The 17753-nt window shown below is 39.5% G+C and overlaps 1 protein-coding gene and 1 non-coding gene across 3 annotated transcripts in view; one reads left to right on the forward strand and one right to left on the reverse strand.

Moving 5' to 3' along the window:
- LOC140395620 (E3 ubiquitin-protein ligase rnf213-alpha-like) overlaps positions 1-17753 on the forward strand; it is a 183743-nt gene that overhangs the window by 159011 nt on the left and 6979 nt on the right. For both annotated transcript variants that reach the window (XM_072483605.1, XM_072483606.1), the window contains 10 exons: positions 1608-1689; positions 1783-1817; positions 1915-2012; positions 3161-3314; positions 9657-9822; positions 9916-10010; positions 14308-14556; positions 15943-16075; positions 16160-16243; positions 17349-17532. In XM_072483605.1, the coding sequence (XP_072339706.1) occupies positions 1608-1689; positions 1783-1817; positions 1915-2012; positions 3161-3314; positions 9657-9822; positions 9916-10010; positions 14308-14556; positions 15943-16075; positions 16160-16243; positions 17349-17532 (1280 nt within the window). The remainder of the gene's footprint in view (positions 1-1607; positions 1690-1782; positions 1818-1914; positions 2013-3160; positions 3315-9656; positions 9823-9915; positions 10011-14307; positions 14557-15942; positions 16076-16159; positions 16244-17348; positions 17533-17753) is intronic.
- Positions 10266-10464, reverse strand: LOC140395793 (U2 spliceosomal RNA). Its single transcript, XR_011936306.1, has one exon. It is a non-coding gene; the product is annotated as a U2 spliceosomal RNA (small nuclear RNA).

The following is a 17753-nucleotide window of genomic DNA, read 5'->3' on the forward strand; positions in this document are numbered from 1 at the left end:
TATTGGAGACATTGTGCATTTTGGGACAAATCTGGCGTTTAACAATAGTTATTACTTATAACTGTTAAAAGCTCGGTTGGATCTCATTAAGCAAGGCGTAACATTTTAAGTAATTCAACAGTGAAATGAGAGTGGAAAGGGGAAGTTCACCAGAATTAATTGATATCCAACTTTGGGGTGGGTTTGTTGACAGGGCAGCCTGTGGCGCAGCAGTGATTGACGACTGCAACTTCAGGAATATTGTGTTAATGTGTGCAAAACCCCTGAAGCTGCAATCTGATTCAGAGAATCTTGTTTGCCATCTAAAACCCGACAAATTCCATATCTACTTTTCCAACAGTAATTTTAATGCTTATATCTTGTACTCTGTGGTCTCAAAAATCTGTCCGTGTTTTGAAGCTAGGCCTTTAACCAGGTGGTGGTGAGCATCCTTCTGGTCAAGTATGCACCAGGCAGCAGTTGGAATACTGGGGAGTATCGGATTAGTTATGGAAGAACTGATATAATCCTGATCATTGGTATAAATGTTGACGATCATTCTTCATATAGATCAGATTTAATTAATAAAAGATTTTGTTTCGCCCATCTCATACAACGAATGTGTGTAAAACTGAGAGTGAAAATAGAGAAAACAAAAGTCCTTTTAATTGAAGAATGGATTTGTAAATTATTCCATGATCTTAAGCGCTATAAATTAAGCTATCTGTACATTTTACAGGACTTTACAACTGGTGCAGGGAGAAAGCTGATGAAAACATATTTTGTTGATTCTGGCAGTAGTATGCACACTCAGTTGGACTTTGTTGAACTAGAAATTGTACAAACCATCTGTTGGCAGCCTGCAGCCAGAGGTTCTAAAGCAAGAGCACTATTAGTAATTCTTCCTGGTGCTTAATTTCAATGTATTTCAAACAATGTTTTTCTTTTCCGATTCTCTTTCCCTTTGTACAATTTCTAATATTTTAATCATAATAATCTTTATTGTCACAAGTAGGCTTACATTAGCGCTGCAATGAAGTTACTGTGAAAAGCCCCTAGTCGCCACATTCCGCCGCCTGTTCGGGTACACGGAGGGAGAATGCAGAATGGCCAAATTACCTAACAGCACGTCTTTAAGGACTGGTGGGAGGAAACCGGAGCACCCGGAGGAAACCCACACAGCCACGGGGAGAACGTGCAGACTCCACACAGACAGTGACCCAAGCCGGGAATCGAACCTGGGACCCTGGAAGCAATAGTACTACCCACTGTGCTACCATGCTGCCCTTCTTCATAAAGGCTTCCATTCTTCATGTTACATCAAGCAGATGGGCACATATCTTACACTTAACTTTGACTAGCGCTCTTGATTTGCATGCTTACTAGAGGGACTTAAATTCACTTCCATCCATGATGGAAAGACCTGCCGTCTTGTTCAATAGTTTTCCCAATGTCTGCAAGCAATATTAAAAAAATCTCAGCATGTTCAGATTGAATTCTAATTTTTATCAGATTTGCAGATGGAAAGGAAGGATTGCTGGTGACGGGCACAAAAAGTCACTACCGAGAGAGATAAGACTGACCGAAAATGAAGTTTGCTGTTTTTTCATTTTTCCCCCTACATTTAGGATGCATTCTTGCCTACCATGCCTGAGGATGTTACTCTAGAAGCTAGGGGCTGGACTGCTCTTCAGAATCTAGTGTGGTTTCGTAAGTGACAAAAATCTCTCTCTGAATTTATTTACCCGTTTTGAGAAATGTTGAACGATTAAGTAATCATCAGCAAATCCCTTTACCTTTCAGAGTGCCCGAATGGACATCCATGTGTCGTAGGAGAGGTAAGAAGTGATTTATTTTTATTTTATTAATTGCATATTTTAAATGTCATATTGGTGAAACGCTTTGGACTGTAGCAATGCTGTTTTGTAATTGTAGTGTGGACAGCCTATGGAAACAGCTCGCTGTATTGAATGTAATGTTGCAATTGGAGGAGTTAACCACAGGGCAGTTGCTGGATTCGGCCATGCTGTTGGGTAAGGACATTTCCATGCAAACCAAGTAAATAAATGCCTTGCCTAAAACTAAGATGACAGATAAGTTATTTAGTCAACTGGACATTGATATTTTTTGACATGAGCAATATTCGTTTGGTGTCATCATTTTAAAAGAAAATCATATCGATCAGAAATTACTGGTGAGAAGTTTATTTCTGTGGTAGGTGTCCAAAGATATTGGCTCATGTCAACTTGCATCTTCGGATGCTTTGGCATGCAAGTCACGGCTGTATTGACGTTTAATTGCAAGTTTGTTCTTGTTACGCAAGAAATCTTCTCCTGTAATCTCTTTCCCTTTGTTTTCTCTTAAATAGTACCAAATTAAATAGCTCCGTCCAACTCCTGCCAACAAGCAAAGTTTAATATACCCCAAAGGTCCTCCTTTTTTAAAGGATGTAACCTGGAAATTGCTGAGTTATGTTACCACATGCACATTCATATTACATTATTCTCTTTTCTGGTTATTATTGAAGATTTTAGATGAGGAATGAGGAGCAGAATGGAGCAGTTGAAAAAAGGCAATAGAAACTTTAGCTCAGTCACGACTTTGAAAAATTTTAACTCACATGCGAAACATAGAGTTTCAAGTTTCTTATTATTTTACGAGATGCGGGTGCCCTTTGATAGGCAGGCATTCTTGCCTAGCATAGTTTTCCTGAGCAGATAGCGTTTGGCTACCTTTTTGAACCACAGCAATCCCTGTGATAAATTCTTTGTAGAAGTTTGATGTAACTAAGTGGTTTGTTACGGTCGTTTTTCTTGTCAACTTTAGTGCGCGCCTCGGGTCACCCAGGGGCTAGAGTGGGTAATAACAGCTGGTTTACTTCCCCAAAGTCGATTAGGTATTCTCCCCCTGCGAGATATTCTGTTCAGCTGGCTGGATGATTATTGAAGCAATCATCTTTAGTATGTGTCAGAATTGAACTAGGGCAGTCTTATAGTTTGATGGTTTAACCACAGGATTTGTATTTATTTGAGTGTATATTGTATTTAAATTTCCTGTGTCGAAACAACTATGAGTTTTCTGAAAAGGATGACTAACTTATCCCATATGAGATAACCTATCCGTAGACCTAAATATTTATTTTTATAAAGAATGTATTCTAGTCTATTTGTCTGATTTATAGAATGGACAGAACACAAAAAGGACATGTTCTAGGAGATCCAAGCAAAAGAGAAACGGTTGTTGCTCCTGACAGGCAGATGTCCGTGGTTTCGTTTCTACTTGCTCGTCTAATCACGCACGCAGCTATGTTTCTAGGAACAATACAAGACGATAAGGTATTTAATTAACAGTATTTTGGTTTTAGTTTAGCAGTGTCTCATATAATCCTGCTGATCAGTTACATCAATACTGTTAACCCAGAATCTCATAAGGAAGGTACGCTTTTTTTAAACAGTATGTTTGTTTATGCCTAAAAGTCAAAGTCCATAATTTGGGGCCATAACAAAAGTTGGCCACAGTTGTTAAGTAATGGGTTAAGAGACATTGCAATTAGTTGTCTCATTTATGTTAAGTATCCATTAATTGACACTGATATGTAAAGGGGCTTCAGGTGGCCTCTGTCAGGTGGTGTGTTGTTAAGAATTTTGTGCAGAGGCTGTGGAAGTGAAATAAAGGGTGTTTGGTGAAAAGGAACAAGAACTTTAGACTCTTCATTTCACAGCAACTAAAATGTATAACAAGGTAGCAGAGGATGGTTGCTGTGCAAATGTGAAGGTTTGAAAGATACAACTTTTCCTGATCAAACCAAGAAGAGAGTGAGAAGAAAAAAAAAGATGCATGGCTGAACCCAGGATAAAGATGGCTGGATATGACTATCCTCCCTTATTTTCTGAAAGGGAATTGTACGACCAATGGAGAAGTGCAGAAGTTATGTGGACTAAATTAACTGCTTTGGGAAAGAGAAAACAAGGTATGGCATTGGCTCTTTCTCTACCATATGGCAGTAAAATCCGAAACAAAGTGCTTTCTGAGCTGGAATTGGAAGAGTTAGACTCAGAAGAAGGTCTGGAGACTTTATTACATTATATGGATAAGATTTATAAGAAAGATGACTTGTTAAGTGCGTATGAAGCATGGTCGGATTTTGATAAGTTCCGGAAAATGGAGGATATCTCCATGGAAGACTATATAATGGAATTTGGCAGACTATATAAAAGGCTGCAGAAACACAATCTGGAATTTCCACAGTCTGTGTTGGCCTTTAAATTACTTGACTGTGCTAGAGTGAGCAACATGGATAGGCTCCTGGTTTTGACAGGAGTTCAGTTTACTGATAAGGATACCTTACTCGAACAGATGACAAAAGCTTTACAAAAGTTTCTGGGGAAACATTCGATTCCGATGGCTCTGATGACCCAAATAGGTCAGCCAGCAATAAGGCAGAATATGGAAGATACACAAGTAACAGGATGGCGAAATCGTATGGCTACGAACAGGGCTCAGGACTATAGACGGAGACCGAGACAAGGAAATTATGAAGACAGAAACCCAGTTAGGACCTACAATAGGAAGATGAACCCCAGAAATGCACGGGGCATGATAAATCGATGTTTTCGATGTGACTCTCAATACCATTATGCTTTCAACTGTCCAACTCGTTATGATAGTGTTTGAAGCGACACATGACACGGAAGAGTCAGAAGAGGAAAAAGAAAGTGACCAGAAAGAAGGCATTGACAATTGACAAGCAGTTTTACGCCGGTAATGAGGATGTTGGTTGCAGAATCTTTCAACTGTGCTGTATTGGACAGTGGCTGCACATCTACTGTGTGTGGAATTGACTGGTTAAAATGTGACCTGGACTCTTTGAATGCTGAAAATCGTAACAAGGTTAAGGAATTTGAAAGTTCCACAAGTTTCAGGTTTGAGGATGATTATACTCTGAAGTCGCTGAAAAGAGTGGTGATCCCTTGCAATATTGCCAGAGTGAATCTTTCATTAGCACGGATGTTGTATCAAGTGAGATACCTTTGCTTCTGAGCAGACCGTCGATGAAGAAAGCACATATGAAACTGTATATGGAACAGGATAAGGCAACAGTTTTTGGAAAGACGGTGGACTTACAATTTACACAGTCGGGACACTATTGTATTCCATTACTAACAAATAGTTTTTAAAGTAGTGGTTAAGGATGTGTTAATGGCAGTTGAAAATGGGACTTTAGCTGATAAAAAGATTGTGGTATTATAACTACACAGGCAATTTGCACATCCGTCTCCTCGGAGGCTGAAAAATGTATTAAAGGATGCAGGGGTAAGGGATGACGACTATACTAAACTGATAGAACAGGTTAGTGACCGCTGTGAAGTTTGTAGGAAGTACAGAAGGACACCAGACGAGCGATAGTAACCCTACCTTTGGCCAGGGATTTTAACGACATTGTGGCCATGGACCTTAAGATCTGGGATAAAGCAAATAATATATTTATTTTGCATTTTGTAGATTTAGCAACCAGATTTAGTCAATCAACGATTGTACGAAGTAAAGAAAAGAGAGTAATTCTGGATCAAATCGTGGAAAAATGGATAGGGACAGCAATGGATCCACTGGCAAAATTCCTTACGGACAATGGGGGAGAATTTGCTAATGATGAGTTTAGGGATATGTGTGAAAACATGAATATCAGAGTTATGAATACGGCTGCAGAAAGCCCATTTAGTAATGGTGTCTGTGAAAGAAATCATGCTGTCATCGATGACATGCTTTGGAAAATTTTTGCAGATCGACCAAATTGCAGGCTAAATTCAGCTTTAGCATGGGCAGTACATGCAAAGAATTCATTGCAGATGGTTGGGGGCTATAGTCCTTATCAATTAGTGTTTGGTAGAAATCCTAAAATTCCGTCGACTTTGGATGACCAGCCTCCAGCTTGGGAGGGGACTACAATTAGCTCTGGTTTTGCTGAACATTTAAATGCATTACATAGCAGTAGAAAAGCTTTTTTGGAAGCAGAAGTCTCTGAAAGAATTCGCAAAGCTTTAAGACATAAGGTACGGCCATCCAATGCCGTTTTTCAGTAAGGAGGCATGGTATACTATAAGAGAGACAATTCTAATGATTGGACAGGCCCAGGGAAGATCATAGGCATAGATGGCAAAACAATTATTTTGCAACATGGTAATCAAACTGTTAGGGTCCATTCATCAAGGATAATGGGTACAGATTACAAATTTTCAAATTTAGACAGAGCAGACAGACATGACGAGGAACCAGAGTCATCTGGTACACATGTGTTACAGAACTATGAGGACCAATTAACTGATATAGACAGGGTTTCTGTGGAGGAACACAACACTTCTGGTGAATTAAAACAGGCCATTATTCCGAAAGGGCAACTGCCAAAAGTTGGTACAAAAGGGACATACTTGCCTGAAGGGTCTAGTAAATGGAAGGATGCAACTGTTATTAGTAGAGCAGGGAAGGCCACTGGAAAGTATAAACATTGGTTGAATGTACAGCATTCAGGGGAAGGAGTCAAGACAATGGATTGGGAAAACGAAGTTCAAAAATGGAGGGCACAGAAACGCAGTGCCAGTTCAGATGGTACATCGGATAGTGAACAGGTCCACAGGAAAAGTTGAGAACTATTAAAAGGACATCCCACAGCAGAAGGGAAGGATCATGCAGTAGCAGTACAGAACGAGATACCAGGCGGGAGAGGGGACGTAGTTTGTCAAGATCTCGGAACATGAGTAAGACTACGAATACTAATAGGAGTAGAAGCCCACATGCACGTGAGATTTTGGTGGCTTCAAATAAATTAGATGAAAAAGTTATTAAAGAAGCTAAACAGCAAGAATTGCATAGTTGGAGTGAATTTGGGGTATACACGGAAGTACCAGATAGGGGTCAAATCCCACAGATGGATTTGCACGGAAAAGGTTCTTCCGGATGGAACTTATAAGGCAAAGGCCAGGCTCGTGGCAAGGGGATTTGAAGAAAACTTAGAAGATCAGGATTTAAGGGTAGATTCACCTACAGCAGGAAAGGTTATTTTAAAGATCATCTAGACTCTATTAGCCACAAAGGCATGGAAATGCAAATCTATAGATATAAAAGCTGCCTTTTTGCAGGGGCATCAGCTCCAGAGAGACATTTTTCTCCGTCCTCCTAAAGAAGCAGCTAACACAGAAGGGGTACTCTGCAAGTTGAACAAATGTGTATATGGATTAAATGATGCATCTAGAGTCTGGTATTTTTCAGTAAGGTCAGTTTTGTTAAAGTTAGGCTGCTGCCAGTTGAAAACAGATCCTGCAATGTTTTACTGGCACTATAAAGGAAATCTTTCTGGCATTTTTATGATTCATGTCGATGATTTTTTGTGGGGTGGGACTAGTGATTTTGAAGCTATTGTAATCTCTGGTTTGAGGAAAGAATTCAGGGTTGGAAGTCAGGCTTCCGGTGCATTTAAATATATTGGACTGGAAATTGGACAGACTAAATTAGGGGCAACTTTGCGTCAGCAATCTTATTTGGAAAGCATCACCCCAATAGCAATTAGTCGTGGCCAAGTTTCACAAAAAGACGCAATGGTTTCAAAGATAGAAAAAGAGCAACTACGGAGTTTAATTGGGCAACTGAACTGGTTAGGTAGACAGACTAGACCGGACGTGAGTTTTGATGTCTTAGAGTTGAGTACAAAAATGAATGATCCCAAAGTGGAAGACATAATAAGAGCAAATAAAGCGTTGGCCAAACTAAAAATGCAGGAGTGTGTTTTGAAGTTCCTGGTTTTAGGTGACCTTAAGCACTTGAAACTCATAGTTTATAGTGATGCGTCCTACGCAAACTTATGTGATGGGGTTTCAAGCGCAGGAGGTTTTATAATTTTCCTTTTGGGGAACAATGGTAAATGTTGCCCACTTGCGTGGGAAACAAAGAAAATAAGGAGAGTGGTAAAAAGCACTTTGGCTGCTGAGACATTAAGCCTTGTAGAGGCGGTGGCTATGGCTTTTTATATAAGTATGATATTGACAGAAATTTTGGGATTAGGGGATTTGGGTAATATACCTATTGACTGTCACATTGACAGTAAATCCCTGTGGGAAAATGTGCACTCTACAAAAAGTGTCAATGAAAAGAGGTTACGGATAGACCGCAAGTTTGAAGCGGATGTTGGACAGAGGGGAAATAACAAAAATTAAATGGGTCGACAGGAGCTATCAACTGTCAGACTGTTTTACGAAAAGAGGGGCGAGTTCACAGAAACCTTTGGATATTGTTAATGAAGGGCGCTTGTTTCTGTGACTTTTTCTTTCTTTCTCGTCCAAACAAAAAAAAAAGAAAAGGGGGGACCATCATGTGTGTTTTTGAGTTTCTTATTTTTTTTCTCCAAGGACGGGGAGACTGTTAAGTAATGGGTTAAGAGACATTGCAATTAGTTGTCTCATTTATGTTAAGTATCCATTAATTGACACTGATATGTAAAGGGGCTTCAGGTGGCCTCTGTCAGGTGGTGTGTTAAGAGTTTTGTGCAGAGGCTGTGGAAGTGAAATAAAGAGTGTTTGGTGAAAAGGAACAAGAACTTTAGACTCTTCATTTCACAGCAACTAAAACTTATAACAACAGTTGAAGAGGTAACGCGGTAGATCTGGAATTTGCTGTTTAGGTGCTACAAATCTTCACTTTTAAATGTCTGGGCATTGTAAGAGGGAAAGAAAAGCGATAAGGATGTATGTAGTTTTTCCATCCTGGGAATGAGTGAACGAAGAATAGAATATTGTTCATTTTACAGTTCTACTTTTTGTGCGACTATTGGTCTTCTGCTTGGGAATCCTAAACCTTTTCTTATAGTCATACTAGGATTTTGCAGAGAACCCAAGGTTTTGTCAGTATTCAATAGCTAAAGAGCTTCCATGTTTGACATCAAAATATGCATTCTACAGATCTCTTCTAACACAAAGCACATCAGTTGTGACTAGCAGAGCAATTGAATTGTCTTTGTAGCCCCTTCAAATATCTGCTGAGCCACAAAACAAGACTGACACAAAATTGAGTGCTTCAGTTTTTCTGATGAAAGCAATGTAACCGGGCAAACCCAGTTTGTCTATAATAGTAGCAAATGAATGAGCGCTGAAAATGGGCAGTGGTGCCGTATTGATTTTTTTTAAAGGAGTGTTAGCTGCATAGATTCAGGAGAAGGAAACAAAAGCTTAAGGAGAATTTAATGTCTGTGAATTGCCTACTCAATAGCTATAAGTTCTGATTCTGGAGCTAGTTCCTGCTAACTTGGTTTCCTTCTGAGTAAAGTGTTCAAGATCATCCAGGGCTTTCAGATGAGAGTCTTCTTATGGCAGCTCGAAGTGCAGTCATGTTGTCATTTCTCTATGATTGTTCTGGTTGACTCTTAACTGCCACTCAAATCAAAGGCAATTAGCGATGGGCAACAAACGCTGGCCTTGTCAGCGATGTCCACATCGCATGAAAGAATTTTTTAAAAACGGCACGCCATCAACTTGTGCATAGATGGACCTACTAGTTGTGCAATGTTGCAAGAACATGTACATCCTTCAAATGAATCCAGGTTTCAATTACAAGATTACTTGCTGAAAGAAAATGAATATTTCATAAATCAACAAGCTTGGATTATTTTTGACCTGTTGCTTTCTTTTCTACAGGCAGTAGCACACATTATAAAGCCACAAGTTCCAAATCCAGCGGACTTTCTCCTGTGCCACATTGAAAAAGACATGGAACAACTCATGAGGTCACTGGGAAAGAGTGCTGATGAAGTTGCTATAGTTATTCATCTCGTTCTCAGCCATCTCATGTGGCAAAAGCAGTGTAAGTATTTACTTTTTAAAAAATAGTGGAAAACTCAGTTCCGTAATTAACCCATTTTTATGCCTGCCTCTGATATACTATATCTTTTTCCAGTGCCTAGTTTTGGATGTGAAAGACTCGCCAGTAAACAGCAAAGAAATAAATGGGAGCAAATGATTTTGCAATATGTGGTCACACCTACAATGGAGGTGAGGTATCTTTCTTTGTGCTTTGATGTATTAATGTAACATATATATATATATATATAACATAAACAGTGAATATTCCACTTGGAATTCATTTTACAAGCGTTTTACATAGTATCACAAATATATTTAAAATCTGTATTTAACTGGCCATTTAAGATCACTGCCCAAGTATTTGTGTTAGACCTAAAATGACAACCTAAGTAATTATTCCTTTATTTAAACTCTTGAGGTCAGTGAGTGCATTAAAAAAAAATTTTTTTTTTAATTTAAATTACTTTTTCTGAGTTACAAAGCCAGGGCCCAGAGTGTGAACAGGGGCGAACCCCTAATCCAGCTCTTTGCTTGCTCCAAAAACCAATTCAAATTCAAATTGAATCCAATTCATGGTCCCCACAAGGGGATCTGAGCCAAAAGGCTACTACACTTGATCTTCGCCAAAAGGCCGAGAAGCGATGTGAATGCATCTTTCATACATACTTGAGTTCTGGGTCAGAAGAAGATCGCAGTGTATAATTATCTTTCTTCCTCCAAAGATTTAGAACAATATTATAAGCTGTCACAAAGTGTGCGACCTGGAATGTAATGGACTAATGCCAGATGCAAAACTGTTTTTCAGATGGCACAACTTAATATGGCTGAGCAAATACATCCTTTTTGCCTTTTGACTAAGATCAAGTGTGAGATATCAGGTGTAATACCTGTTCTTGTCATCTGGTATGTCCCTTGTCTCGGGACCATGAATTGAATTGTTTTTTGGAGCAAGTAAGGGGATGGATTAGGGGCTTGCCCCATCCGTTCTGCACATTGGCTTAATAACTCTTGAGAAAATAAATTTTTTAAAACTCTTTTTAACTTGGTAAACGATTAGGAACAGTGGCAGATGTGGCGGCAGTCTGTTAAATATAGATGCTATGCTTTTTCTTTTCGAGCTTCAGGAGTGGTATATCATATCTGACAAATGTTATATCCTAATGCAGTTGTGTAACTGTGTTTATATGGTGTATGTATTTAAACACAGAAAGTCTTGATAGCTGTGAATAGGCACACCCTGAGCTAATTTACCTCGGTATTCCTTTAACAACCAGAGCATCCATGCTTTTTCCCAGCAGAATTCCTAACTGAACAAGTGACCACTCCATTGCTCCATTTCCCCCAAAATTATAGACACAAAAACATCTTATAAAACCGTACGTTTGTAACATAATTGTATTGTAAACTGAGAAATGGAGTGCGTCTGTTTGCACTGAGAATGCTGCGATGCTAGGAAATCCTCCACACTCGATATGGCCAGATTGTGGCTTTCTTGGAAATAAAGATACAAGTATTGTGGGTGGAAGCCTAGTTGACAAATTAATAGCAATAAAAACAGAAAATGCTGGACAAGCGCAGCAGGTCTGACAACATTTGTGGAGAAAGAACGGAGCTGATCTTTTGAGTTTGGATGCCTTTGGAAGTGCATGAACCCAAAGCACAAACTTTTGGGAGAGATTAAGCCCTTTGAGCACAAAGTGGGTCAAAGATTTAAAAAAAGGAACTTGTATAGATAGATTTAATCATAATGAAATGTGCATCCTCTTTGTGTGTTTTATTAAGTTTGGAACACTGTTTTAATTGATACCCAAAGAGAAGAATCACAACACTTTGCATTTGGTGATTTGATAGGTTTAAAGTTTCTGCTACTATATTGTTAGATTTTCTACACCTCATAGTTTGGCTGAATGAGATTGAATTGGATTTGTTAATTGTCACGTGTACCAAGGTACAGTGAAAAGTATTTTTCTGCGTGCAGCTCAAACAGATCATTTAGTACATGAAAAGAAAATAACATAATAGGGCAACACAAGGTACACAATGTAAATACCTAGATAAAAGAGAAAGGTTAGTGTTAGAATTAAATTTTAAGAGATTATTACAGTTATAGGAGATGTAAAAAGAGGATCTGTTTGGGAGAGCTCACAGAGAGTCACCACGCTCCGGTGCCATCTTGGAGAATTCAGTGAGGAGAAAAATTTACATACAAGAGTGTTGGAAATTTGTGTGCATTGACTTTAATTAAAAGTTACTGCTATTCACGGGAGACTACCATAGAAACCGGCACTCCTGCGGCATCTGCACAAAACATTCTGCCTCTGCTAGAGGGAGGGAGCAGTGCCCAAGGACCTGTCTAGTGCAAAGATAAGGAGAACAAAGGCAACTGCAGCAATTGCAAAAGCTATCGAGTCACCTCCCTGCTGAGCATCATGGGAAAGGTCTGTGCCCATGTTGCCGTTGTCAGATTTTGGTTGAACACATCTACCTGATACCCAGTGTGGTCTCAGAACTAGAAGATCTATAATGTACATGATCATCTCTGTCTGGCAAATGCAAGAGAAATGCCATGAACAAAGAAGACCACTATATGTTGCCTTCACAGATCTCACCAAGACATTCAACCATGTGAGCAGAGGCAGCGTATTTAAATTGCTGAAGAAAATTGGCCACCCCACTCCATGTGATCTCTTTCTATGACAACATGATGGACAAAGGTCAGCTCTAAGGGGCAAAATCAGAGCCGTTGGAGATCCGCAGTGGAGTCAAACAGGGTTGTATTTTAGCACTGCCAATCTTTGGAATATTCTTTTCTTAGCTGCTGCCGTATGCCTTCAGGTCATCTTCAGACTGAGAGTACGATTTTCCCACCACGCTGTGCCCAGCTCCGATCCCATTGCGCTGGGTGCGTAGCTAGAGAGGCCAAAAATGGGTTTTGTCCCGATCCATAAGCAATGCACCCGACCCACTACGCCTGACCCGATCTAATTCACACCCTTGCTGGGTGGGAGATCCAGATAAGAATGTTTAAATGAGTCATTAGGCTCATTTAAATATGCGGCGCCAGTTAGACGCCACAATCTCCCGGCTCCTGGTAGTCACCGACCAGGTCTCGCACCGACGCAAATTAGTACTAGTCTCCAGAAATGAAGACCAGACATGATGGTCACGCCGGGAGCTCGGAGGCTGTTGGAAGGGGGTGGTGGGCGCTACGTGTGGGTGGATAAAGATTTGGATCACACCCAAACACCCTGTCGGGATCACCTCATGAAACCCGCCCAAAATGACACTACTTAATTTTTTGGCAGAATAACGCCTGGTATCTATTTACTGATGAAGCAGTTCAGCCTAGCTTGCCTGAGATATAAGACAAAGTGTACCAAATCCTCATCAGCAAGTTGCTCTGTGTTGATGATGCGGCACTAACATTCCATCCTGAAGAACACCTTCAGTGCAATTGGGCAGACTGTCACGCCTGTAGTTTGGATTGACCATCAGTACCAGAAAGAGAGATGTCATGGTCCACAATGTTGCCATACCACCATCTATCAGCACTGACATTGTGTCAATGAGGTTGTTGATAGCTTCATATATCTAGGCTCCACAATCACAGCAATCTGTCACTTGATGCTATAATCTGCACACACAGCACAAAAGCTGCAGCTGTTATTTCCAAGCTGAGTAAGAGTGTGTGGAACAACAGCAACCTGACTGAGAACACCAAACTGATTGTCTACCAATCTCCTCAGCGCATTCCTCCACTGTGGTGAGACATGGACAACATATGCTAGGCAGGAGAAATACTGAAGTTTCTCCCTTCGCTGTCTTAGACATATCTTCAGAATCTCTTGACAGGACAAGGTCACTAACTCCAAGGTCCTGGAATATCACAATTCCATCAGCTATGCCAACAATGTCTGCACTGGCTTGGCCACATTAATCGAATGGATGACAGCTGTACACCCGAAAACCGTCTGTGTGGTGAATTGGTGTGTGGTGAATTAGCCACTGGGTCACACTTTCCTGGGCATGCATACCTCTGCTACCTGCAAGCAAGATTTGAAGATGGCACATATTGACAATGGAGACAGTCATTGACGGCCATGGCCTATGGAGGCTAACTGATTGGAAAAGGCGAGCAGAAATGAAAAGCTCAGCTGGCCAAGAAGAGGGCTAAGGCTCAGACAAAACAAAGACAAGCTAATCATACACTTTCCCAGTCTTCCTCTGCAGAATCAGCAGCAGAGCCTGCCATCCTTACGAGACAGAAGGCTGCCACAACTATTCGGAAGTAGTTCATTGACTGAACAGGCAACTTTATAAGTGCATGTTGTCCTGTTTTAACATCTCTGCTGGCTTTTCCTTTTTAAATAAAATTACTAAAAGCTTAATTGTGATATTTTCATGTGGATGGGTGTGAGATGCCAATTAAAACATGTAATCGTTACACTTCTGTCATCATTTTACTTGTGCAACTTTATTTTAACAGGACCTGGATAGAAAGCTTGTGGATATTAACAGCCGAATAAGTCAGGATAAGCGAATATGTTCAAATCCCATTGTCAAAATTGTGTATGGGGACCCCCAAACATTTCTTCAACTACCTCAAGGGAATGCGCTGTACTGTTCGACTATATGGAGCTGCCGGAAGAGAATTTCTGTTGAACATTTGAGACATATAGTGGAACATGAGGATGGAAAAGATACTCTACCCATTCTGTGGAGGTTTCTGCAAAAGGTATTTGATGCAGCTTGTCTAATGGTCCTGTGCATATATTCTAGTAAAATTTTATTTCTTTTCTCGAGTGTTCACGGTAATGAGATACCTCACCCTCAAGAACATAAAACATCACCAGGAGTGAAGAAAAGCTTGGTGTAAGCTGAAAGAATCCAGTTGCTGTTCATCAGAACAAAATATGAGTGCTAACTAGCGTGAAATTTCCATTCTTTACAAAGATAATTCTTAAAATCATTTTCTCATTTTTTAATGTAAAATGGCATACTTAATGTTTCTGCGACATTTTCAACATTATGGCTGCATTTTAATAAAAGCACATTGATGAGGGAGACACTAATCTAAGACTGACGTAAAGATTTAAAGTTGCTTTGGGCCCAGCCAATAAGTCTTGGAAAAATATTTATTTTATGATGCACAAATTGTTGACATTCTACACAAAGTATCGATTCCTAAATTGTCACTAGACACTCACATTTTAAGGCATAAAACAACAGAATAAGGCGTATCTGAAATACATCATTTAACATGAATATCAAAAATAACTATTATTTCTATAGTTTGCTCTAAATTCAAAATGCACTTAATCCAAGTAATCAGTGCAATTTTTAGCTCTGGACTTTTTACTTTATCATATCATTTGAATGCATCATTTGAATTGATTTCCAAAAACATTGAGGAACAAACCAGAGAACATTTAGCAGAGGACCGTAGTGCTTCACAAATGTATGCTGGAAATGGAAATGGATACCGAGTGAATAATGTTATTAAGATAAGTAAGGAAAAATTGACACTTTGGTTGCTCGGATGTTTTTTGAGAGGGTTTTTATGGATTGAGAAAGAGGTGAAGAGAGACCAGTACTTGGGCAGCTAAAGGCTGCATTACCAGTGATTGAATAGGGAAGATGTGGCTAATATTGGAGTGAGAAAGTATAATGGGGCGATTAAAGGATTGGAGTGACGCTGCGGAGGATTTATACATGGGCATAATGATTTAAAATTTAACGTATTGTGGATGAGAAAGCTGTGAAGTGAGGACTGAAGGAATGGATGAATGGACGCTGGCGTTTAACAAATGGACGGAGTTTTAGACAAGTTGGAGTTTATGGAGGGGGTAGTTTGAGATGCTGGGAAAGGAGAGCATTGAAATAGTCATTTGAAAGAAACAGCCAGGATTTGAGTACAAATGCTTCATTGTTAGTAAAATTTTAGTATAGCACACATTAACTGGAGTATTCCAAAATCGAAGTGTTCAGCTTATTTCATGTTTTCCCTGTTCATGTCCGCATTAACAGTGTAAACATTAAGTGTAGTGAATGTAACTTGCTGATGTATCGTAGATTCATCCGTGGCATTTCCGCAACCTATTAACAATCTCCTAATGTGCAGGAAGCTCAGTTAAGATTGGTGAAGTTCTTGCCAGAAATACTGGCGCTCCAGTACGACTTGGTGAAACGATTTCAGAATGCAACTGAGGTGCCTGCACAATCTGCTCACGAGTTTCTTCAGAACTTTAGTCCAGGTAATTAATCGTCTTACAAAGCAGTTCAGACCTGAGTCTTTTCAGTATCCATCCTTATTCCAACATGTGCTATGTTTTTTTCAGAGTCTGTAAAACGTACATTTGCATTCCGAATCTCATGTTTCCTAAATGTGTGGAACCAACTTCGAACATTCCTTGTAACTAACGGTGAGTGTTACCTTATTTATACCATTTAAATTAACTACAAAATCATTTTTTCGCTATTTGCCTCATCAAAAGAATAAAACGAATCCACAATGTTGGAAGCAGAATGTTCTATTTTATCATCACTGTTATTATTGTGATAATATGGACATGGTACATCTCTGATCGAAGTATAGGATATTTGATTAAATAATACAGGCAGAGTAGGACACTCAAATAGTGGCTCATGGACCATTTCTCACCCCTGAACCACTGTAATCCAGCCCACCTGGTCCAGACAATTTGGTTCTGTTTGCATTTGTTTTATGTTGGTTTGTTTTGTTTGAACTTTCAGAACCTACAGGTTGGTGCTAAAATCCTAAATTAGAACATTCCAAAAGACAGACACTATAAGTAAATGCAAGGACCAAGAACATCCCAAAGAGCATTACAACAGCCAATGCAATTTTCTTTGGGTAGTCATTGTTGCAGTGTAGCCAATTTGACTGTAGAATTCACTTCCATGGTAAAATTAAAGCCAAAAACATTATTACCTATTTACATGAAGCAACGTCCCACCAGCACCAATGTCATAACGACCTGATAATTTTCTTTTTGACGGTTTTGGTTGAGGGAGGAATATTGGCCAGAATTCTGGGTCATCTTAGTAACCTGTTCAGAATAGTGTCGTGGAATCTTTTACATCCACTGGAGAGGGCTGAAAGGTCCCACCTCTGATTGTGCAGCACTCCCTCAATGGCACTAGTGTTAAGCTGGATTGCTTCCAACCGCAGCCACAGCAGACACTAATTTGTTACAACTTAAGATGTTTTATCCGTGCCTTGTAATAGAACCGAACGAATGGGAGCATTGATTTAAATCCTAATATTACTTCTAAAACACCATAGCGTTTGACTAAGTGGCCTGCAAAAACATGACCGTCTGGGCATTGCTGAGGTGGATGACCTCAATGAAAATACTATGGTATTCAAATGATATTAAATCATATACCAGGATTTCAGCCTGTAGCTGCAATGTGTTTCTTGAATAAAGCATCATTATTTTTTCAACTTTTTTAATTCTGAGGAAAATTGACTTTTTGTTTAACAAATCACAAACTATTCTACAGGTGCAATTAAAATTCCTGAGGAATACTGTGCTTTTGATTTGGACATGCAGAACTGCAGACTTGAAGTTCTGCTCCCCCGTCGACAGAATCTTGGCTTGTGCTCCACAGCATTAGTTAGCTACCTAATTGATCTTCAGAATGACTTTGTTTATACAGTGGAGAAGTACACCAGCAAATCTACACCGTGAGTTTACTTCCGTCTAGTAGTGCCTTCTAACGTTAGTGTATTTAGATTCATGGTTTAATAACAGGAGCTGCCATGCTAAAATAAATGGTTGTGTTTTCTTCCATCTTTTTCTTATCTCATGTTTCAAATTTTCATTTTCCTTGCTTGAAAAAAGATAACTAAATATCAGAAACCCCAGGAAGAATAAAAAATATATATATTTGTGGGTTTGCGAGTTG

Source organism: Scyliorhinus torazame, chromosome 18 (genome assembly GCF_047496885.1).
Source record: "Scyliorhinus torazame isolate Kashiwa2021f chromosome 18, sScyTor2.1, whole genome shotgun sequence".
NCBI classification, from domain to species: Eukaryota; Metazoa; Chordata; class Chondrichthyes; order Carcharhiniformes; family Scyliorhinidae; genus Scyliorhinus; species Scyliorhinus torazame.